General features: G+C 46.4%; 2 protein-coding genes across 2 annotated transcripts; both read right to left on the bottom strand.

Moving 5' to 3' along the window:
• Positions 1-718: 718 nt before the first annotated feature.
• Positions 719-2278, bottom strand: LOC135375187 (neprilysin-1-like). The gene has a single exon (XM_064607905.1). The coding sequence runs from the start codon at positions 2276-2278 to the stop codon at positions 719-721; it is 1560 nt and encodes a 519-aa protein (XP_064463975.1).
• Positions 2279-12529: 10251 nt separating this feature from the next.
• LOC135375186 (neprilysin-1-like) lies at positions 12530-16978 on the bottom strand. Its single transcript, XM_064607904.1, has 3 exons — positions 16800-16978; positions 12839-14616; positions 12530-12576 (listed from the first exon to the last, which is right to left on the bottom strand). Exons 1-3 carry the CDS (start codon positions 16976-16978, stop codon positions 12530-12532), a joined length of 2004 nt encoding a protein of 667 aa, XP_064463974.1.
• Positions 16979-25461: the final 8483 nt, after the last annotated feature.

The following is a 25461-nucleotide window of genomic DNA, read 5'->3' as shown; positions in this document are numbered from 1 at the left end:
CTGTACCCACCCTTCACCCGGAAACGTCTAACGAACTTTCACGTTTCAGTCAACGGGAATCTGATGCGACGTACTAGTAAACACAAGTTTCTCGGTGTCATAATCAATAGAAACCTAACATGGGCAGAACAAGTGAAGGCTCTCACGGACGCAACACAGAAATACATCAACATAATGAAGATGCTCGGTGCACCCCGCAGGGGCAACGGGAAAGCACTTCACTCCCTCCACACTGGGCTCATCCGACAAGCCATACCTCACAGCATCCCCCATCTCCGTCATCTCTCCCCAACCCAAGACGCATTGTGGTTATCTTCTCTATGAAGTAATTTAACTACCCATTTACATTTTTACAATACACAAAAGTACAAGTATATACACAACTAAATACATAAATGTAAAAGTAAATTTTTTACTTTCTACTTGAGCTTTCCCTGGAAAGTAGTCCTGGAAGTCCTCAGTACCATATATTTTGTACGAAGGTGAAACAAGCTTCGTTCTACTGACGCTTCTGCCTCCAAATTTATGAGCAGCGACGTGGCTGAGCGCCCTGAAAACCCCTTCGCGATTCGACTGAAGAAAATTTTTGCATCGTTTATATTTCGGCTGGTACTGGCCCTCGTCCAGCCCGAGATTCTGCTCCTGTTTCTTTCATCTGTCTAAATTCGGCTGTTACAAATAAATTCACAATAGACCACACAACAAGTGCCGACATCTTTTATAACATACGACAGTTCCTCGCGTACCAGCTGGGCTCTTCGGAGCAGTTAAATGATCTCAAAAAAGCAGTCGAATCCAAAGCCGCATTGCAGACCTCTTTACCGAACTCTCCTCGCGAACAAAGGGGCCTGCAAGCGGATAGGAAAAATATCTGCTCCCCGGTATACATGTTTAAGGTATCCAGCCTAGAGTTCAGTGCCTTATTCTTTTGCGCAAAGAGGGCCGTCTTGAATGCATCGTACGAGGCATCGAATCCAAACAGATTGGTCATTCTCCTATCACCGTAAGATTTGCACTTGTGGGACACCTGTGACTCCCACCAGTCTCGCTTCTGGCCTTTGTCGTCGATCTGACGGCCGAGCGAATCAATAAATTTGCTCAAGAACACTGCATACAATGTCCCCAAGGAACCGTAGCTCATTGCCATGTTGCCATGGCGATAGTAAACCGGGGATATAACTGCAGCCATAGACAGCTTAAGAATATTAAAATAATACAGGTAAACTATGGGGCCGAACACCTTGTCGTTCATGGTCTTACTGTACAAGTTCAGAAAATCCTTGTGACTACGAAGCTTGCCTACGTCTGTCATAGATCGAACCCAGCGTTGGAAGAAAGTCCCATTCGCTGGATCAAAACTCAAGTACATGACGTCGAGCTCTTGTTCGCTGAAGAAGGTTTCAGTCGGCCAAAGAACACGCTTCATTTTTCGCAGTTTAGCGCTAGCTGTCTGCTTCGTGGCATTGCTGATGATGGTAGATCGTTCGAGGTTCTCTTGAATGGTACTAACAATATTGTCCAGGACAGCGTTCACCTTATCGCGCTCCCTTTTTGGGAAGTTCTTGTATATGAATGGCGCCCAAGGCAGAATTCCGAATGCGTCCTCGATCTGTCGCAGACAGAAAGCAGGCGCGTGTTGTTCAGCCTGCCGCTTGCTTCCCCACGTGGCTATGTCGAACTTAGTTGACGCCATCCAGGCACACTCTTGTACAAATATCCAACCGAGTAGCACGAGCAGCCGCTCGTTGGGTACGATCTCAACTATCCTGCCGAGCATGTGTAGCACTGGAAGGCTGTGGACTAATACCATAGAGTGGGTGGTAAGATGAAATTGAGGTTCCAAGTTCTTGTTGATGAAAGAGACCCATTCTTCGGCAGTGATGTTTTTTGTGTAATTCTGGAGTTGACGAAGACCGAAGAAATGCTCTAAATACGGAGACTTCCTTCCGCTTTCCACAAGCTTCATGACGTTCAGTTCATCCATTCGCAGCTGGTGGACGTAGCTGTCACTGAGGGTCTCGTTGTGTCCCAAGGCATGGGCGAACTGCCGCACCCTTGCAGCGTACTGTGATATGGTTTGGGCCTCACCATTGCGGAGTTGCTTCCATGATTGCACCTCCATGGCTTTCCATATGACTAGAACGGGCTCTTTATTATTTGTTGATGGAACCACTTTGATACTGAACAGGAAAGAGATCCTCCAGCGGATGAGAAGCTGCAAATTAACGTCGACAGCATTGGCCTCTCGAAGTGGTTCTTCGGGCCACGGAATTCTCATGTCTGTGGTGAATCGCTTGAAAGCGTTCAGGTCGTCCTCCCTATGAATGCACGATTGGAACACTGCGAAGGCCCTGGCTACAGCTTTGCTCTGCAAGTCCAATTTCCCAGAGGTAAGGGTGTGCAGGATGTTGTCGGAGAGCATGGTCTCAATGTCTTTGGGGTCTTTGTAGCTGTAGTCTTTGTACCAGAAAGCGCAGGTATAGCTGTAGAGGTTCTTGCAAGGATTGACGTCGGTATTGATGGAGACCTTAAGGTGGGAAGCGTGCTCCAGGCAGTCGCGGCTTCGGCAAACGGGGTCCTGGGCCGATTTTGCGGCGTACCTAGAAACAGAGCAATTTAAGAATAAAAGGAACTCGCCATCCAGTATATATTTGTATTTTGGCATTATGCTCCGCAGAAAAAAAGGACGATGTTCTAGCACAAAAGCAAAAATATCATGTAATATATGATGAACAGAATTGTGTTAAATGTTTAACCATGTCTTCGTCGAGTGCAACGTGTTAGAGAACCGGACTTTCGATAAGTGAGATAAGGTCGAGTAGCCACACTGGAAAATAGTTCCATGGTAAGGTATTATTCCCAATTATAAATGCTTAATCCATTGGATAACATCGGATAAATTTGTGTACTGCTTACGCGGTTATAAACATAGATGGGAGATGGACAGTAGAACTACTGTGTGGTAGTTAAAATTAGTTAGAAACTATTTGCGGGAATGCAGTCATAAGCTATACACCGGTAGTTAAACTGAATTACTTTTGAGGATTTTTTATATGATGCATACCTCATAACTGGATGCGCTCACACCTGGAGATGGTTACATAAGGGACATGGTCGCTTTTTAAATAACCGTGGGTGTGTTTTCTCGGACGTTATTCGGCATGAAACAGTCCACGCAGGGCTACTGGAATCGTAAGCTGTCGAGCTTGGAGCTACACCAGCGAACTACCCCAAAGAACAATTCATTCCCCATTCATCGTCAACGAGAAATGCTGTCGTGGAATGCCTCCTGAAGGTTGCAGGACAGGTTTCCGTATCACGCAGATGCAAAAACGTCAGATAGAATTTTTGAAAGCACGGTTATTCTGTCAACATATTTTACTAACTTTCACTAGCAAGAATGGAACGCGGGGTCATTCGCAAGCAGGGGGCGCTCAAGCACTGGAACAAAGAGTCGAAACGAAGGAACGAGCACAGCGTGTTTGTTGAAAGTAATGCATAGTTGAGAACGCTTGCCTATGCTGTGTGCGCGTCTTGCGTGTGTGTTTGTTTTCTCAACCACGCCTAATACACAGAGCACTGCTGACCACGCTAGCATTTCCTTCTTTAAATGCACGATTCCTGGAGCTGTCGAGAATGTTTGCTTTGTCTAACAACGCTGAGTAGAACGCTCAATACAATGTCCCTGAAACTTTAATGAAAGTTTAATATGTAATTAATATCTACAGCCTTTCGCGTGGTGGACTGCGCTTCATCCGGTACACAATAAAAGGGTGAACACACGCAAGTATACACAGGGTCAGACTTTTGGGGGTTAAAGGTACTGTAAAGCAGCAGGCATACAGGTTTATACTGCTGGCTCATATGACAGTCCGGGTGCTCAGTACACGAACGCCACAAATTTTGTTTAAATCCATCTCGTAGTGTTTTTTTTTTTTTCAGAAAACTCGGATTTATTATTCTGGACAACCTTGTGTCTACGACCCGACACGAACTCCGCAGTTCACGCCATGTAGTGTAGTGAACATAAACATGCCAATAACAATCAGAGCCGTATATATAGAGAGGGTTTGGCCATCTTTTTGATCTTTTGCCGCTTCACGGGCGGAGCCTGTTTTGACGTCAGAGTCGGTGTTGCACCGCCCAAAAAGTCTGAATTCAAGCGAAATCCGCTTATCAGCCTGCAGGTAGACGCCATCTTGATGTAGTTTACCGGCTGGTCGACTTGCCCTTTTGTCGCGCTCAATGTAATCTACCAGGGTCGCCGGCTTATTACCCACAAGCGCCTGACGTGAAATGGGGTCTTTGTTACCAAACGGAAAGGATTCAAGGACGAAGGGGCAGGGGACGAAGGACGCGGTACAGACGTGTCTTCCCCCTCGCATCGTGACCAACGCTTTTCATCAACATGGCGTCGGCGAGAGGTTGACGACTGGACAACAATATAGAGCGCGGAGAGGGACGTCGTTCAGCCGTGACGTCGCATGACGCGGTTCAACTTACGCTCCTGCTAATGGCCAAACTCTCTCTATAAACGGCTCTGATAACAATGAGCGTTCAGCGCCACCTATGGACCGCTACCATGGCCACGCCTGCTAACCGGACGTGGTGCATTTTTGCGTAAGTGACGCACGGTGATTCTGCTGACAGTTTTGTTACCCATTTCCACGATATATCAACGTTCTTGCCCTTTGAGAGAACATATACCAGGAACCTTCTCGTTTGAACAAACTTTTCAAGTTCAAGAATCCGGCTACTTAGCCCTTGATTTAGACGATAGAGGGTTGGGGACATGTTACACCGTTGCTCGACGAATGGACGATTTTTTCCCCAACATGCGTCGTCTCGCGTCTTTTCACCGTAATTTCTTTCTGTCGCGCATAAAATTTGCAGTGTGGGTATATGACTTTCGGAATATGCTTTCAAATGCCTTTGCCAGTATTAACAGCTCGCCCGCTGCTTTACTGTACCTTTAAATGTCCTTCCAGGATTCGGGGGTGGGGGGAACAGTGTGCTATTTTATTCGGGCTAAAACCGGGTGCTAACGTGTACTTTTTCTTCTGTACAGAGAGAGACCCGTAGCTATTATAGTTGTACTTATATCTGTCTTGGCGCATTATGACTTCGGTTGCTGTTGCACCATAAAACCAGTAATCATCATCAGTGTTTTCATGAGATGTTCGCTTTAGATTGATACCAAAGCGTGTACGTGATACACGACACAACGCAGTACGTGATTGGTATTCGGGGAGAGATAAAGAGATAAATTTTTTTATTTATTTATTTATTTATTTGCATATACTGCAACCTCACTAGAGGTTAATTGAACCCGATTTTGTTCGAAACTGATCCGCGAGGGAAGAATCCGGCGTAATCGGGTTTAACCCGAAAAAGTGAAACCCTAAATATACACAGACACGAAAATTATATATCTGGAAAAACAAATATTGCAAGGGTTGTTTACCAAGAGAGTTTCTTCCTCCCGTCTGTAATACGCTATTGTCTGCGTAAACTCTTCGGTACAAAAGAAAAACGAAATTGTGAGACATCCTAGTTTGGCGTCTGCTTCGTTTTACTCAGCGCTAACCGTTGAATGAGTCCGACTAGGATGTGCGAGGCTAAGAGTCAGTTTTCGCTCTAATTGCGCTCGTAGTTCTTTAGAAAATTCACATCGAACATTATGGGCAACACTGTGTCCAAGTAGCCACCAACTGCGCATTGCTCCTCAAGTACGGCGGCGTAGCTACATACATAGCATGCGCACAACACTGGGTCTAACATAAAAGTAGGCTATGTGTCGGCTACGTAGTCAGTATGACAGCAAGCCAGTCGGAAACAGATCACTGCTAGTTGGCAATGGGAATTATATCCCAACAAAAGTCGACCGGAGCCGTGTTACCGCAATTTTACGCACTAGAACTATAGGGTACTACATCCCTACAAAAGTATCTACTGCCAATCTCTGTTTAGAAGCAACACTAATAGCTGCCAGTAACTTCAAATGTCAGTCTTCTCGCGCAATAGGCATAGAGGGTAGCATACATTACATATCTCGAAGTTACGCCTCCTCCAATACTTCTGCAACTACCGGTGTCGGTATCCTGAACATTAACATCCTATGATGTGGACATGATACAAAGGAGCAGCGTACTCTGCCTTTCGCATGGTGATGAGTGCAAAGCCAGCGCTGACAACGACCAAGACCACAATGATGATGAGCCATACGAAAGGGTTGATGTGGGTGTTGGTCGGCCGGTTGTCTGTCGAAGGAGATGATGTCCTCTCCGGTGTTGGCGTCCATGTTCGAGGTTCAGGCGTCGGGCTGCTCATGGTTCCTTTGCGTTCTGCCCGTTACTCTTTAGTCGTACTGGTCGTACAATAGAACAATTTGCTTCTAAGCTCGTGCTATGGTGAACTAGTACTCGTGCTCCACAGCACGTCTTCTTCGTTTCCAATGACAGCCATTTGAAAAAGTTCCAGGGGGCAGCGCGCGCCCTGGGAGGGCATGCCGGGAAATGTTGTGCAAAACGACAGCGACGGTGCGTGCACCAGTACGACGACGACGACGACGATCGGGACGATAGCAAATCGCTGTCGTTTTGCTATGGTGAGCTAGCTCACCATAGTTTTGCACAGCATTTCCCGGCACGCCCTGCTAGGGCGCGCGCTGCCCCCTGGAACTTTTTCAAATGGCCTATTGCCACGTCACACCAAAAGAGAAAAGGAAAAGAAAATATCAGGAAAAAGTACAATTGCTCTCCCGATTGCCCCTCCTACGTCACCATTCGTCGTCGCCTTCTCGTCCCCCCTCTTCTCTCCATCGGTGCTCAGCTCTCCCTGACATCTCTGCTATCCCTTGGAGCCTCCCATAATGGCGTTAGGGACCGCGCTGTTCTCCATAGTATCATGTCATTCATCCCAGCTCTAACCGATTCTAACTCTTTTTTAACGTCCTGTTGACCGCACCTCAGTAGTCCTGGCCAATCTCCCTAGCGGATAAGCGCCATCCCGCTTGAGGAGCAACAACAACAACAATAACAATACCACACGGATGCCAATTTCCGGTATTTACTTTCTCCGAAAATTTGGGAGGTGTTACGTCGGTAGCTATTCAATTTCGACTACCTGAAAATTTTTATTTTTCGGCGGTCGTATTTGTACTGGAAAATAAAACCGTTTAACACGATTCAAAAGATTGAACTCACTGAGACAGTTGAAACAGTGAGCAGGAAGGAAAGGACACAGCTAGAATGCAAGGCAATAAGCTCACCGATCGGCACCCTTTGGGCAGACGTTGCTAAGGATGCTTCCCCGATGTCTGTTGTGGGTGTCAGATCATCTTTCACACAAACAGAAAAAATGATATATTACCCCCTCTACGCGACAGGTCAGGATGGGAGTGATGTTCCCAGAATAGATAATGTAGTCGAGATTTTCCTTGTGTGAAAGGGCGGAGAGAAAAATTGCAGGAACCACTTCACTCTTTCTCTACGATATGGGAAGCATCGCGTATGAGGACTCGCGACGACACGTACAAGAAGACGCCAGCTTTTGTTACGGCGCCAGACCGTACTGGGCCGGGCTTTGCATTTTTTTTATGCGGGCCTGGGCCGGGCTCGTGTTTCAACCGCCGGGCCTGGGTCGGGTACGAGCTCGACAACGCCGGCCATGGTCCGGCATGTACGCGAACATATTTCGCGAGAGTAGACAGCTGAATTTTCATGTCGCGTTATTTTCCATATAGGGTATGGAATATCGTGGTACTTTCATCTGACAACTGTCACTTTTTTATATGTGATCATGCTTATTTCGTGTAATGGGTCTAGATTTCACACGTGCAGTCGCACATATTTGGGGTACGATTGGTGTGGCTCTGAGAGTCCGGCACGAGGTTCAGTTAGGTTAGCCGTTTTGACATATTTCGTTCGCGTGAGAGTTCGAGTAAAGGCAACTGACACCCGCGCATGCGCAATAGAGTGGAGATGAATCCTTCTTGAACCGCAAGGTTCATACATATCGCCCACGCGCCGCCGCGCGCTGCCTTCCCAAGCAGACAAGCACGAAGCACAGAGCGTACCTCCTCTCTCTCTCCACCAATTAGCTGCGTCCTTTTCCTCGCTGCGCTGTGCGCTTTAGTAAATCTAAATACGCCTTTGGGGCCTCGAGAATATATATAGTAGAGTAGTGGCGGGCTGGCTACGAGCTGAGCATGGACACAGCCGGGTACGGGCTGGGCCCGAGCCGGCGTAGTCGTGCTCGGGCTGTAAATCTAATGGAAGCCGCCTGGCCCAGGCCGGGTGCGGGCCGCAGCAGCCGGGCCTGGGCCGGGCACGGCCTTGAAAATTAGGCCCGTGCAGCGCTCTAGTGCGTACTACTGCTCCGTTTACACGAGCCGCGTGTATACGTCGTAGCAGGTTCCCCAAACTCACCTCGGAAAAGCGTGCAACGAAGAAGGCCGCCACTAGATACCCCCACTGTTGCCGTTCCGGATCACTTCAGCGCGCTAAGTTTAGCGGCAAAATGTTTTTGTTGTTTCTGCGAATGAATCTAGTCTTTATACGTCCAAATAAAACGCGTATAACAACTTTCTGTGTCGCGTTTCACTTTTTGGTCCCGTTTTTAAACGTGTTGAGCGATCGGAAGGATCTAGTGCACGGGTGCGTGCATCACATAGCGTACCTGTCGTACCAGGCGCAGTCGTCCATTTCTCCTTCGGTGACTTGGCCTGGCTTGGATTGTGCTTCAACTGGATCTTTAGCGCGCTACAATCAAACGCAAGCCAACGTCTGGTAACAATGGGGTATCTAAGGGCGGCCTCCGGCATTGCACGCATCGGGATAGGAACAAATACATGGGAAAATGGCGACCTTGGGGGTCCTGCGTCGTAGTTTTGTTACGAGGCGAGAACACGTGCCACGTTTCCGGTGAAAAATGGAAGTCACTGAAAAGGTTAGCCAGCTGGAGGGCTCGAACCCACATCTTCTGGATTTCCGGTCCAGGGCTCTTACCAATTGAGCTAAGCTAACACACCTCCAGATGATGTGGGTTCGAGTCCTATACGGCTGACTAACCTTTTCAGTGACTTCCACCTTTCATCGTTAATTTCTTAGGCAATTTGAAGCCTTGTACGTATTCGTCCTTTCTATGTTGTTCCAGCCTCAGAACATGAGTTCTCTCACGTTTTCGGTGTTAGTAGCTACAGAATGCTTCGCATTAAAGGGACACTTGGGAACGATCGGTGAAAAAAATTGTTGCACATCGTAGTTGGTGCATCCACAGTATACCTGCCGTTAACATTGTTTATTTCTCGTGTGACGAATTATATGCCTCAAAGCGAGCAATTAAACCAAAACAGGAATGTGGAGAGGAGTCTCAAAAACTTTCCCTTCCGAGGGCCAACGCGTTACGTCACTCCGCATGGATAGGACAAGTAGTATACCATGCCCGTCGCAGCCGTCGTGTTACATTCTCGGAACAAAACAGTGGACGAAGATTGGGGATCAGATCACTCAGACACAGATGGAAAGAAACAACGGTCATCCGCTTCCCTCAGAGTCAGAAAACAGCTCAGGAATGGTATGGTATTCCAGTCAGATGGACTAATTTAGTGTCACTTTCAACGAGTGACACTTGCACTTCGTGTCATTCCTATGCTGTCACACGACATCTTTTAGTGACACTCGGCAGGAAGTGCACTAACGATTTAGTGAGTTCCCCAAACTCACTTCACTTGTCTTCGGCGGACAAAGTGTGTAGCCTCGATGGCAGACTTTGTGGCACAGGTAAAAATATTGAGAAAATGCGAGGGGTCCCGACACCACAATATTTTTAAACAAATAGTTTCAACAGCGTGGTTGTTTCATTTAAGTACAGTGTGAGATGGTGCCAAAAAAACAAGTCATTATTCTCGTTAACAGCCTGTGACAACTTCGCGGTCTCAGCCATCCAGCGGCGGCCATATTTGTTGTGTCACATGTTTGAAGCCAATTTGTTTAATGTTGGAAGAAAATTAACAGGAAGTGTTTCTAAATCGCAGGAAACATTCTGAGGAAGGTACAATGGCACACGCCTGGAAATTTTGCCGCCGTTTATTCTTATCTATCGTAACTGCCATCACTACATAATTGACACTTACTTAAGCCGTGTAGCAAGCACGTAGTGAAAGTGACATTTGCTGGTTGAAGTTCACTACATGAAAATGACACTAAATCATCCTGTGTGACTGAGGTATAATGCACCCGTGATGTTGACCGAGCAGAGAGAGGAAGAAGAAATACTTCCATCCAGGTTCGTGGGTGGGAGCCAGACTTTTTTCGAAATTTCGAAAGTCGTTTTTATGATTCCACCTTCGTTTTCGTGTGAGATATTTCACAGCTGTGTTCATGTTCGTGTAAATGACTGTGGGCATACCGCAAGCTTGAAATTCATTTTGTTCCGAAGTCTCCCTTCCGAAAATATTTCCGTCACTCTCTGAGGTACCGGTACATTCCCGAAACGCTGCTCACTTAGCGGCGTATATTGGGAAGGTACATCAGCACAATGTAATTTACGGCAACAAGTATAATTCCTCCACAATGATGTTTCGTGAGTGGGGCCCCCATGGACCCCAGCCCCCCAGTCCTAAGGTGTTATCCGTATCGTGCCGAGGGGATGAAAGGCGAAGGGTAGAAGCCTTGAATGGTGGCGGTCGGGGTCTTCGTCAAGTGTAGATGACATTCAAATTTCTTGTTCTTCTTCCAGCATCGCTAGGTGCAAACTTCAACTCCAACTCACAATCAACAAGTTGGTGAAATGGTCACAGGAAAATGGTTTTAAGTTTTCCCCGGTGAAGACCGTCTTCCTCTCCTTTTCAAGGGCGCGAGGAGTGTTTCCGGAACCTACACTCAAAATAGGCACAATATTAATATAAAGCCTGAACATAAATTTCTTGAACTTATATTTGACGGGAAACTAACTTTCCTTCCACGTCTCAAACACCTCAAGGTAAAGACCATTAAATCCCTAAATCTTCTAAAGGTACTTTCTCACCGGTCCTGGAGAGCAGATCGTCACACGCCCAAGAAGGTCTACATCTCCACCGTGCTTTCAAAACTGGATTGTAGATGTGTTGTGTACGGTTCAGCAGGGCCATCTACGCTGAAAATCCTCGATCCCATACACCACCAAGGACTGCGTTTAGAACTTTCAGAACTTCTCCAGTACAAAGTCTGTACATAGAATCAAATCAGTGGCCTGGCACTAAGAATCAGGCGTCACCCCCAGAAGCCAGTGAAAGTGAAAGGTAAGCAATTCAGACAGCGCTTCTCGAACAGGCCTTCAGCTGTGCCTTCTTTTAGCATTCGGATTTCGCAAGCAGTTGATCACTGTGGCTTTCCAGAGTACAACTCTGTGATCCTGAAGTCAAGTAAAAAAACTTCCTTCATGGCAACCCCTTCCAAAATGTAACATGTCCCTCTCCAGATACAACAAACGTGAAACTGCTACTACACTGTACTGCGACAGGAATCCGAGGTGCTAAAGGATACCTTTGGCAGCCATGTAGAGTTGTGCACTGATGGCTCAAAAACTGTTTCCGGGGTATCGTGCGCTATGTTCAATGGCACAGTTACGAGGTCATATCGTTTGAAGGTCACCATATCTGTCTTTACAGCGGAAGTGTATGCAATAATTTCAGCGCTCAATTATATTTTACAAAATCGTACCAGATCATCACTCATGTGCACAGATTATTTCAGTTCCTTACAGACTATCTGTAGCATTCATTGCACAAAAGACACCATTGTCCCTCGTGCAAGGGGACTAGCAAGCACTGTAGATAACAGGGCTTATCGCTTACTTTTTCTGCTGTGTACCAGCCATGTTGGGACACCCGGAAATGAAAAGGCCGATCCAGCAGCCGCTCCTGCCCTAACGAACGACATAACGCCCTTCAACACGCCCATCGCAAGATCTCAGGCTATGGCAAAAGCACCATCAACGGACACTGGCACAGCTTTTGGGGCTAACAGACAAGCATCAAGTTACTCACTATAAAACCTAAGATAGGCACTCCGCCATCTACATTCAATCGACTGTATGAGGTGCTATCCTGTCGGCTCCGCGTGGGACACACCTACTTCACACACAGATATCTCTTACGGCAAGAAGACCATCCCGAATGCAGTCATTGTGGGGAACAACTTTCAATCCTTCACATCCTCATTGTATGCCCAGCATATCAGCATCTATGCCAAAGTCATTTCGTTTTTTAGAGATACCGGGTTTTTAAAGGATTTGTGATTTTTATTGCTAACCCAGCATTTAGCCCAGTTTTAATGAACACAAATTTTACCTAGGTAAAACTTCTTGGTATTTGGCGCATTATGGCCTTAGTAGCTAATGTGCCACAAAAACTCAAATCAAGTTTAAAGTACATCCCATTTAAGGTACATCATTTTTATACTTTCTACGTGAACTTTCCCTATGAGGTAGTCCTGGAATTCCCGAGTACCATATATTTTGTACGAAGGCGCAACAAACTTCGTTCTACCTACGCTTCTGCATCGAAATTCATGACCAGCGACATGGCTGAGCTCCCTGAAAACACATGAATTTTAGAATCGTTTATAATTTTGGTTGGTATCGTTTATGGTATCGATTCGGTTGGTGTCGGCTGGTTTATATAGACGGCTGTAGAATCCACACAAAACTTCACAGAAATTCGCAGTAGACCACACAACAGGTGTCCACATCTTTTATAACATACGACAGTTCCTCGCGTACCAGCTGGGTTCTTCAGAGCAGTTAAATGACCTCAAAAAAGCCGTCGAATCCAATGCCGCGTTGCAGACCTGTATACCGAACTCTCCTCGCGAACAAAGAGGTCTGCAAGCGGATAGGAAAAATATCTGCTCTCCGGTATACATGTTTAGGGTATCCAGTCTAGAGTTCAATGCCTTGTTCTTTTGCCCAAAGAGGGCTGTCTTGAATGCATCGAAAGAGGTCTCGAATCCAAACAGATCGGTCATTCTTCTATCACCGTAAGATTTGCACTTCTGGGACACAGGCGGCTCCCACCAATCTCTCTTTTGGCCTTCGTCATCGATCTGACGGCCGAGCGAATCAATAAATTTGCTCAAGAACACTGCATACAATGTCCCCAAGGAACCGTAGGTCATCGCCATGTTGCCATGGCGATAGTAAAGCGGGGATATAAGTTCAGCCATAGACAGCTTAAGGATATTAAAATAATACAGGTAAACTATGGGACCGAACTCCTTGTCGCTCATGGTCTTGCTGTACAAGTTCATATACTCGTTGTGACCAAGAAGCTTGCCTAGGTCTGTCATAGATCGGACCCAGTCTTGGAAGAAAGTTCCGTTCGCTGGATCGAAACTCAAGTACAGGACGTCGAGCTCTTGTTCATTGAAGAAGGTTTCCGTAGGCCAAAGAATACGCTTCACGTTTTGAAGTTTAGCGCTTGCTGTCTGCTTCGTGGCGTTGCTGATGATTGTAGACCGTTCGAGCATCTCTTGAATGGTACTTGCAATATTGTCCAAGACAGAGTTCACCTTATCGCGCTCTGTTTTTGGAAAGTTCTTGTATATGAATGACGCCCAAGGCAGAATTCCGAATGCGTCCTCGATCTGTCGCAAACAGAATGCAGGTGCGTGTTGTTCAGCTTGCCGCTTGCTTCCCCATGTGACTATGTCGAAGTTAGTTGATGCCATCCAGGCGTATTCTTGAACGAATATCCAGCCCAGTAACACGAGGAGACGCTCGTTAGGTACCATCTCAAGTATCCTGCCGAGCATGTGTAGCACTGGAAGACTATGGACAACTACCATAGAGTGGGTGGTAAGGTGTAATTCAGGTGGTAAGTTTGAGTTGATGAAAGAGACCCATTCTTCGGTAGTGACGTTTTTGGTGTGATTCTGGATTTGATGAAGACCGAAGAAATGCTCCGAAAACGGATACTTTCTTCCGTGTTCTACAAGCGTCATGACGTTCAGTTCATCCTTCCGCAGCTGATAGACGTAACTGTCACTGAGGTTCTCGCTGTGTCCTAAGGCATAGGCGAACTGCCGCACCCTTGCAGCGTAGTATGGCACGGCGTGCGCTTCAGCATTACGAAGGTGCTTCCATGATTGTACCTCCATGGCTTTCCATACGACTAGAACGGGCTGTTTATTATTTCTTGATGGAACCACTTTAATTCTGAAGAAGAAAGAAATCCTCCAGCGGATGAGAAGCTGCAAATGGACGTCGAGAGCATTGGCCTCACGTAATGGTTCTTCAGGCCATGGAATTCTCATGTCTGTGATAAATCGCTTGAAAGCGTCCAGGTCGTCCTTCCTATGAATGCACGACTGGAACATTCGGAACGCCCTGGCTACTGCTTTACTCTGCAAGTCCAAGTTCCCAGAGGTAAGGGTGTGGAGGATGTTGTCGGTAAGCATCGTCTCAATGTCTTGGGGGTCCTTGTAGCTGTAGTCTCTGTACCAGAAAGTGCAGACGTAGTTGTAGAGGTTCTTGCAGGGATTGGCGTTGGTGTCCATGGAGATCCTAAGGTGGGAAGCGTGCTCCAAGCAGTCGTGGCTTCGGCAAACGGGGTCCTGGGCCAATTTTGCGGCGTACCTGGAAACAGAGCAATTTGACAACAAAAGGAACAAGCCAACCAGTATATATTTGTATTTTTGAATTATTCTCTGCAGGAATAAGGACGATTTTTTAAGAACATTATTTGACATATGATGAAAAGATGGCACAGGCTCAACCTGGCAAAGGCTCATGGTTACAGGCTCAACCATGTCGTCGTCGACAGTAACGCGTGTTACAGAAGTGGGCTTTCGATATGTGAGATAAGATCTAGTACCCACACGCGAAGGTAGTCCCATGGAAAGGTACCATTACCAATTAGGTCTTTACTCTCTGAAGAGCAAACAACTGCTGAGAAATTTGCGTGCTGCTTGCCGGGGTACAAGCAGAGATGGGAGCTGCAGTAGAACTACTGTATGATAGTGAAAATTAGTTAGAAACTATTTGGGTTAATGTAGGTGAACTCCTAGTTAAACTGAATTATGATGCAGACAGCAAAATGCTCGCACCTGGAGGTCGTTACTGAACAGAGAGCAAACACCTACGGCGGTCGCGGGGACACCACGCTCTGCACGACATGCGTGGGTACTCCAACTAAGCCGTGGCCACCTGGAGGCGATTTCACAAAAGTCACGAGTGGAGGTCTGAGGGCGCGTCCGGACAGAGAAGCGGTCCGGCGGCACAAAATGCCGAAAAAAAAAGATGTATCAAAATCGAAAAGAACAATATTGCTCTACTAATTTTTTCGCATTCTGTTGGAAATACCCTATACGCTTTCATTTAATAGTTTCATAATTCAAGCATCAATTCAATTCAATTCGCGTCAAGCAGCAGTCTTGCTGCTTTTAGGCCATCCCTTGTACATAGCCAGTGTAAGTTACATTCCCATCTCTTGAATAAATTCAATTCAATTCAATTCAATAATCAAGAAGACCGAAACGGGGGTCTCCTGTGTCAACCCATCGCACTAGTTTCGTGATCAGCTCTGTCACCAGGAATTTTAATATTAACCTTAGTAATACAGAACGAGGAACCTGCATTTCTTTGCCATGTACGCATGTACGCATTTTCAGACCTTAGGAAAAGTAAAGAATATCACCGTGATAATGCGGCGTAAACAAGGATCCACCACGGATGTCTCTGGGAGACAAACCTTCTGTCTGGTGCCGCACACGTATCAGCAAATGATCGTAAAGGTAAAAATATCACACCAAGTTGTATGTGAATACAAAGAGCAGTGCAGAAAACGGGTACTTCACTTTGCATGATCGTACGACCGTAGTTTTACCTTATACTTCTGTATCTGGATGTAGTTCCGTATCGGGACCACTGGCTTTTTCAAAAGAAAATAGAATAAAAACAAATATCAAACGCTTTTACGTGAAAGAGGAGCTAATTAGTAACCAAACTAAACAGGAATGACCCTCGTACATTGCGTGAAACGTATAAAAATCGTATAAACGTATAAATTTTATCGCCGGTTTCTTGATGGCCATCCGCCATCTTGGCTGAGGAACTCGACGCTCGAGGCGCAGTCTCGACGCTCGAGGCGCAGTCAGCCTAGTGCGTGCCTGGGGAACCCCCCTCCCCCAAATCTGTAGAACCTAACTTAACCTAACCTCACTAAAGTGAGGTGGTTTAGCCCATTTCAACGACCCTACCTTTCGCAAGACGGCAAGTTCGAATCTATTAGGCTTAGCATTCCCGCGTTTCTCCTGCGCTAAAAATGAATGATATAGGGTTGTTGAAATTCATATAAAAAAACTTCTAGTCCACAGAATTTTATAATTCTTACATTTTTAGATTCAGTATATGAACTTCTTCCACTTCTATGCAATATTTACCTTCCTAACCCTTTCACTAATTTCTAAGAACGAGTGGTACCGATACGGAACTACACCCCTGTACCTTATACTACTACTGTACGGTACCTTATACTACTACTGTACGGTACCTTATACGACTGCCGCTAGTAGTTCAACTACAATGTCAGGGAGCACTCTACGTGCATTACTAAGAAAGTAAATACTGCCCACCTCTGTTTAGAAGCGACACTAATAGTAATCAGTGTTCTCAAACGTATACTCCTCACGCGCATGCGCATAGAGGGTAACTTAGCTAACATATCTCGAACTTACGCCCCCTCCAATGTTGGTACGACTACCGATATCTTGAACATCCATCTTATGACGTGAACATTATGATACAAAGGAGCAGCGTACTCTGCCTTTCGCATGGTGATGAGTGCAAAGCCAGCGCTGACAACGACCAAGACCACGATGATGATGAGCCACACGAAAGGGTTGATGTGGGTCTTGGTCGGCCGGCTATCTGTCGAAGGGGACGTTGTCCTCTCCGGTGACGGCGTCCAGCTTCGAGGGTCTGGCGTAGGACTGCTCATGGTTCCTTTGGACTCTTCCCGTTGCTTTGCTCCTACAGTCGTAGAAATGAACAGTTTGCTTCTGAGCTCGTGCTCCGCACTGCGCGCTTTCTTCTTTGTTTCGAATGACAGTTGCCGTGTCACCACAAACGACAAAATTAAGATGAAATTTGTGGGAAAAGTACACTACAACTATGCGCAATGAATAAGGTTTCCAGTTTTCGGTATTTACTTTTTCCTAAATGTGGGAGGTGTTTATCGGTATCTATTCGGTTGTGATAAGTTGCAAAATGTGATACTTCGGCTGTAGTACAGGGTGCGTGCAGAAAAACGTGACCCGCATTTAGGCACATAGCTTGTTGCCTAACTAACTAACGAACTTCCGGTGGCGCACGATGGCGCATTTATGCGTGCGAAATCTGCAGAAAAATTGTGGAAGCCATACTCAGCTTAAAAAATAAACAGAACAACGAAAACGTCGGCTTCTGTGCATCAGAATAGGGCAACATGGTGGACAACAGGGTGTATGTGAAAGGACAACATGGTGGACGTAGGAGAGTTGTGTTCAAGTACCGCTAGGGGAGCTATCGGTGCATAAATCGAAACGATGTCCCACATGGATGCTCATCGACAGTATCCCTAGCGGTGCCTCCACATAACTCTCCTGAGACCGAAATGCACTACCATACACTGTCATGACCGCCCTATTCTAATGCATGGAAGCCCATGTTTTCGCGCTCTGTTTATTTTTTTTTTTACACTGAATATGGCTTCCAGGATTTTTTTGTAGCTTTCGCACGCATAAATACGCCGTCGTGCGCCACCGGAAGTTCCTCGGCTAAGTAGGCAACGAGTTACACGTAAAAATGCGGGTCACGTTTTTCTGCACACACCCTGTATATGAACCGGAAAAAAAAAGTTTAACACGCTTCAAGAGAATGAACTCCGCCAACTCCGCGAGCTCTTACTTACCTGGAATGGAAAGCTGCGGTCAAACACACAGCCATACATCTACAATGACTCTACATGTGAATTATGCAAATAACCACGACATGCACAACGCTTGCCCTTGTGCCATGGAGCCAAAACAAGTGAACTTCACCACCTCCACCACTTCAACCATCACATTCTCCACCAACCATCACATTCTCTACCCAAATTGTCACCGTCAAGTCATAGTACAGTTAGACATCCTCATAGCCCTGGCCGATCTCCCTTGCGGCTAATGGCCATTCTCCGTGGGACGAAGAAGAAGAAGAACTCACAGGGACAGTTGAAACAGTGAGTATAGGAAGCAAAGGAAACTGCTATAGCCCCCTTGCAGCCCTGAATTTTTATTTTCATTCAAATTTTTAAAGCAACTTTTCGTAGCTGTTGGCCATCTAAATAACACATTTTCATGGAAAACATAATCGGTTTGGAGGTATTTTGCGAATTGACTAGGTGTCGTCAAACTCGGGCATCAGGGCTCAAGAGGTGTTGGGTGCGTGTCGTATCACGACCAAAGGGAAATCCGTCCGAGGCATGAAAAAAAAAAACATGCTTTTATTAAGCCTAAAAGCCATGTGATAGCACTATGACCAAAGACAGTATATCAAGGGCGCAGGTGAAATGCTTTGAAGGAGGTGCTCCAGTACAACCGCAGCCTCGAAAATATGAATATACCCATTGCCAGATGGATTGATGCAGGTTTCCTCATTTCCTCTTCATCTGTACCTACGGACGCAAACTTTTTGAATATTCAATTCTTGTTCGTCCTATCTGCAAGTTCGATGAATACGCTTTTCGGCACGTATCTGCGAAAGTACTCGTAGGGAGACGACATGTCATCCTCTCCTAGGTCATCCCTCATATTTCCGGTAAACTACGAATTCGGTCCCCGGAATGTTCGCCTACTCCAATGAGGCAGCCGATGGCTCGTCCAGTTTCACTTACGTACTCTTCGGTGCTTTCACCGCTGCTTGCGTGATCATCGTCTCAAGAAAACAGAACGCTTTCCTTGTCCGTTGCCTCTACACCATCATGGAGATCCGACGCATTTCCTCCATGCAGCGTTTCAAATACATCGTCCGCAACATCAACGAGGTGCCTGGAGCGATGCAGAAGGATGTCGGCGAGGAACCTTAGAAGTTAGAACGACAAAGAAAAAGGAAACGAAAAATGAGTCAACTGCGGGAAACAACCCGCCTGTCGTCTACCTCATGGCGAATGAATTTCACAATTCCTACGCCCCCATGGCGTCAAAATGGCCCACAGAACCTCCGGCCCCAGAAAGGCATGGCTGGCGCGGAATTAATAACTTCCTGTTATAACTTTGTTCCTTTAACATTACTTTCTGCTGTGAAAAATTACCAAACCTCACACTAACGAAGTAATAAAAAAAATAAAATGTCACAATGCATGCTTACCAGCTCCTTCACCGTTGCCCTCCGTCTTCACCTTTCACGTCCTGGCTTCTTGTAATGCCAACTGTAGGATGACACGAGCGTAAGCTTGCCCATACCACGCTTCCAAAAGAAAGCGCCACCTGTGGCACACGAGGGCTCATGGGAACCTAGAGCCTTCGTATTCGTATTGCCATCTGTAGGATGGGACAAGCGCAAGCTTGCCCACGCCACGCCTCAAAAATAGTACCGTCCTCGTGCTCCAACCGAAGGTTTAAGAAAAATCTTTCTGGAACAGCACCGCTCCTGGTTCCCCCTGTTGGTTTCTGGGCATCTGTCATCGCCTTTACAGTGGTCGTACACTTCGCTGTGCCAACACAGCAAAAACAATACTCAGAGTGTTTATTACCCATGATCATTCAAATCATTTGAATTCCCATTTGAATTTGATTCGACTTGCGTGTCACTGGCGCACTAGCTACGAAGGCCAAGAGTTGCGAAAAGAACGCAGCGCGTAATAACGTCTCGACGTATGCTGCTGCTGGTGATTGAAGTATATTGGCACAAAAGCAACAATTAAAGGTGGTCCCGACGCATGCCACGTGACGTTGAACACTCTCCCTGAATACTGAGCCCTCGCTGTTTGATTTGATTTGATTTGCATATTACTGGTGCACTATAGTGAGCCAGTAAACTAAGTGCACCAGCTATACTAAGGCCATGAGAGCAATCACTGTTAAATAGTGGATCATTCAAAAATCAATCAAATCAAAACTTAACAGTGAGGGCTCTTATGGAGTTAGTATAGCTGGCGCACTTAGTTTACTGGCTCACTATAGAGCACCAGTAAAATGCAAATCAAATCAAATCAAACAGTGGGTGGAGCTCCAGGTATACGCTGGTCCCATTAATGGCCAGACTTCCCTTTGGCATGCACGGCACTGTGGGCGGTTACACAACAGAACACAACAGACCAAAGAAGGAACACCTAAACCGAAAATTCCCCACTTGGTCACACTATATACCACTCGCTTTTGTAAACACACTCAACGTCGAGGTGTCAGAAACGAAATATATTAGGCGGCGCTTATGTTTGTCCGCAAACAAACACGCGACTCTGTACGTACTAGCGGGAGTTGGGCGGACAGTGTAAACGAACGGCAGTTCTAATGTCATTACGAGACGCACAGTGTTGTCGTAGTGGATGTGAGTGAGAGGCCTCACAATCGATTAGGTCAACATAGAGACGGAGGTGCGAGTATTCGAGTATTGATATTTGACAACAGCCGTGTTTTTGGCTCGACGGTTTACTTTGTTGACATAAAAGCGGACTGCTCTTCTGCGACAGTGGGTACCCGCTAAAGTCAACAAAGGACGTGGAAAATAGTTTCCTAGCACGAACGACAGTGCTTCCGCTTCTAAATGTTTTTGGTTTGGAGCGGTTGAAATTCCCAAAGTATTCACTCCACACTGGTTTTATGACACGGGTCATTAAATGCAGCTTTCTAAGGAATATTGCTGTTTGCCCTGGAGCGAAGCGACTACACAGGACGAGATCAGACACACACATCGACCAAGTCATGCACCAACACCAGTCCTATACAGGCTGTTCAAAATTAAGCTTTCACTAGAACTTTATAAATAGGCGAACAAAAGCAAAACTGGTGCTATTTTTCTGTTTCTTGTGTAAGAAACAGGTGCTAGATAATTAGCAGGATAATTAGCTAGATAAATAGCGTAAAGTTATCATCCGCTTTCCTGTCGTCGCTGTGTTTGCCTAGCGCTCGTGAAAGCTTAATTTTGAACGCCCTGTATATTCTGGGAATATTGCTATATCCTGTTGGACAATATTTGGTAAACGTTCTCCGGCTGTGTCGCATGTTATAACAGTGCTCCGCTTCACAAATTTGTGTAGATAGGCAGCGTCGAACCTGTGACCCTAAATTAAAATGCGACTGGCACAAATGCATCTAATTAGCAATCGCAAACGGTATGTATGTGTGTATGTTCTCTCTCTCTTTCTCTCTCTCCATCGCTCTCTCCTTGTTCGCTTCTTCGTACTATATTGTCTTCGCTGTGGTCCTTTAAAGTATCAGCGAGTTCTTAAGTATTTTGTTCATTAAAGCACTACAAAAAATACCAACCCGCCCAAGTCTTAACTTTGCTTAGAAAAGTGGCACTCACCACGTAACGATGCGTCTCTGACTGAAAACCTGAGGGTGTATGGGTCCGTCTCAGACTGCTGGTACCTTGACCGTCGGTCTTTAATGAGCCGGTCTTTTCTTTAAGTGCCTTTCTTGGTCTTTTCGAAAGCTTTCGAACCATTAGACCCAAGATGTGCGATGTAACGCTTAGTGTATTTGCATATGTCTCTTTATTATCACCATATGTCTCTTATTCTAAACCTAAGTGTAGTAATGAACTAGTACACCGTGGCTTTACGTGCGTTTGTACTGCCGTTTTAAACCGACGACCTGGTCTCAAACCAAAGCTTAAAAAACTCTTATCATATGGCGTCTTAAAGGATGTAAGAACTCCTATCTGCATGTATTTAGTTACGGGTTTAATAGATGTAATATTGTTCTTCTACGCTTCGTAATTCTATTTACAATCTATAGTTCAATTCTTCTCCTTCATAACTTGTGCAGCTTTAATACAAAAAAGCACTCTCTTTCGTATTCGGGCCAGTACACGCCCCCGCCGCCGTCCAGATACCTCTATCCATCGTTACGTCATGCGAAGAATTGTAGCACCCAATCAGACGCCAACGCGGAGGTACGCATAACGTTCTGCTTTACCCTCTTCAAGATGAACTTCACTACATGGCACGCTCCTAGCCAACCATAATCCCGAATGACAACGTTCTCGTCTCTGATTTGTTGAAAACGGGAGACGTAGCCCATTTTGTATAGCCGCGCATAATAGATACATATGCGCGGCTATACAAAAATGGGCTACGTCTCCCGTTTTTAACATCTGATTTGTTGAAAACGGGAGACGTAGCCCATTTTGTATAGCCGCGCATAATAGATACATATGCGCGGCTATACAAAAATGGGCTACGTCTCCCCTTTTCAACATCTGACTTGTTGAAAACGGGAGACGTAGCCCATTTTGTATAGCCCCGCATAATAGATACATAATACCAGCTCCCGTGGCTCAGTGGTTAGCGTGCTGGCCATGTCACGTCGAGACTGGGAGGCACCCGGGTTCGAATCCCGGTGCCGGCTGTGCTGTCTGGGGTTTTTCCTGGGTTTTCCTCAGACGCTTTCAGACATATGTCGGCACAGTTCCCTTAGAAGTCGGCCCAGGACGCACATTCCCCCAGGGCGTGAGTCGTGACGTTGCCCACATACGTGAGGCCGACAACGGCAAGCCCTATCACCACCACCACCACCATAGATATATAATAGGCTTCGTCTCTCGTTATCAACAAATCATGGGCGAGAACGTTGTCATTCGGGAAGATGGTTGGCTAGGAGCGTGCTATACGTGCTGAAGATACGCACCTATCGGATTCACCTATACAAAAGGTGTCACAGACAACACGTTGAAATCGCCGTTTGGAGACGACACTGTCGGCGGGCTCGCTTGGTATACAGTTCATAGCTCCTTTAAGAGATCCCGTGGCATACCATGATTGCTTTCCACGCCGAGTCTGGGAGATGACGGGTGTTTGAATCCCCGCACAGCCTGGGCTGTCTGAGGTTTTCCCTGGGTTTTCCGGCAGACTTTCCAGACGAATGTCGGCACAGTTCCCCCTGAAGTCGGCCCAGGACGCATGCTAATCCCCCCTGTCCCCCGCACCTTCCTGCTGTCCTTTCTCCATCTGTCCATGTCTGTACTCATAGCCACATTTGCTACGTGGCGCTGACACAGAATTTAAAAAAAAATTAAACATGTTGCCTCATATGGTGCTCACAGTCATCGGTGTTGATCGCTCTATACATCAAACAAGTTGGCAATGGCAGAGGCTATAAGGAAACACCAGTGGCAGTCCTTCGGGTTCAAGGGTCTCCTCAGCATTTCATCCACCTGTTCACGCGGCAATCACGGACGCTACACCTAGTTCAAGCTACATGTTCAAGACTAACTCCACCTTCCACCAGGCTGTCCTACCATAACGTAGATATACGAGGTGTGGTTATTATATAGCGAGACACACACACACAAAAGGAACGGGGCTCATCCGTTGCGTTCTGCGCGATTTATGATAGATCGAAAAAACGTATATTACGACTTCCCTCTTTCTCCCTCCTTCTCAAGAAGGCCGGGCTCTCGTTGGTCTCCCCAAACAACTTGTCCAATCAAACAATTTGTCCAATCAAACAACTTGTCCAATCAAACAATTTGTTGCGCTTCTAAAGAAGGAGCGGAAGCGGGAAAGTTTAAATTGCGGTTCTTTCCCCTCATAAATAGCGATGAACGCGAACTATGAATCCCGTTCCTTTTGAGTTGGCATTAAGGTAACGTCATCTTTAATTCCGATAGGAGGAATATTTGCACTTTAATCCCAGAATCCCAGCTTGAGATTGCCCCCTTTCAATGCCCCCTTTGTGATAGCGGGACGAAGCCGGAGCATTAGCGCCTCCTATTTCCTCCCTTTTAAGTAACCTCTACCTGATTAAAGCGCAAAGCTAATGCGAGTTAATTGCTACGAAGAGCTATCTAATTAGTTGTAAATATCGGCAGGGCATGGAAGCGGCCATCAATGCAAGAGGGGAGAGCCAAGTTTAACGAACTGTAACGAGATCGATGGCGGAAGGTGGTAGGCATAGAAGTATGGTCCAGTGGCTGCCTTTCACTACCTAAGCCGGAAATTGCTCGCTGAAAAGCTCCAAGGACGCTTGCGATCTCGCTGTAGTCAAGGTACTAATCAAGGCATGTACTGACGTCGTTGAATGACTTCTCATAATTATAGTGTGAGATGTTCGCGGAAGCGATTATGGAGAGTTTTCGGGAACCGGACCGGTTGGGCGCGCCCTGTTTCATTTCGTAAATTTCGTAAATTATACGGTGTCTTCTTGGCCAAATATATGTATGGGAGCAACGTGGATTATTGTTATGTGAAACAAACTTTACGATGCCTGGGGAAAATATTTTTCTTCAATTTTTGGCGAGAGATGGCGCCACATGTATAGCGGCTGCATAGCGGCCCTTCCAAACCAGTTCCTGAAAACTCTTTCTGGCGAGGCTCCGATCGGTTCCTTGCCGTTCGACCGCGCACCAACAGGGGTGACACAAACCCGCCATTGTTGTAACTACCCTCAAGCGGGTGCTTTTGGCAAAACTGCCATCTTGTCCTGGTCGCACGTCATAGAAAACGTCATTTTGAGTTCATGTGACTTTGTTTACGTGTCATTTTTCCGCTTACCGACATATTTCCGTCGTCATAACGCCAAGGGATGAACGTATTTTGCCAGCGTAAACTATGCGGTGCTTTTTCCGCAACACGGTAGCCCATTTCTCCTTAGTTTAAGTACATCGCATCGACTCAGTGAGTCGACAGTAAGTCAATAGGCCTTATGTGCAAAACTGCGCGTTTTACTGCGAGATTATCGGATAAAAATAGTTACCGTGATCGAAAGACATCCAAAACGTTGCGCAGAAACAACAACCGCATTGTTTACAAACGGATTGGCCGCCGATCGCGGGCGCCGCCATTTTTAAGGTCACGTGTGCCTTGACGTTTGCTGTGACGTGCGACCACGACCTGTCCAGGATGCATTGTGTTCGCCAGCACGCTTTCGTCTACGGAGCAATACATCGGATGCCACCCCTGTGCACCAAATGTATGCACAGCGCTGGTTCCCGAAACCTCCGCTACGTCTGCAGGAGCGCGCGCTAACCGCGCAGATAAGATACGGATACAACCGCACACACCTGTCACTGTCAGCCCTTAGTGTCTCTGCAATTCCCCCAAGGTGGAGCCACAATTGAGATTATTTGTGAATCCAAAACGACGTGTCCAGTTGTGTCATCCGTTCGGATGCTGTACATCTGATTAATGGGCAACACATTGTTCGGAAACAGTTTGTTGTGAGCAGGACATTTGCCGCGTAACATTTTCGTCCTCGAGATTTTTTTCCCCCGTGGACGCTGTGACCGCGGACATGCGGT

The sequence above is a fragment of the Ornithodoros turicata genome, unplaced genomic scaffold, assembly GCF_037126465.1.
Source record: "Ornithodoros turicata isolate Travis unplaced genomic scaffold, ASM3712646v1 ctg00000838.1, whole genome shotgun sequence".
In the NCBI taxonomy this organism is placed as follows: Eukaryota; Metazoa; Arthropoda; class Arachnida; order Ixodida; family Argasidae; genus Ornithodoros; species Ornithodoros turicata.
This window is presented reverse-complemented; position numbering and strand designations above follow the sequence as displayed.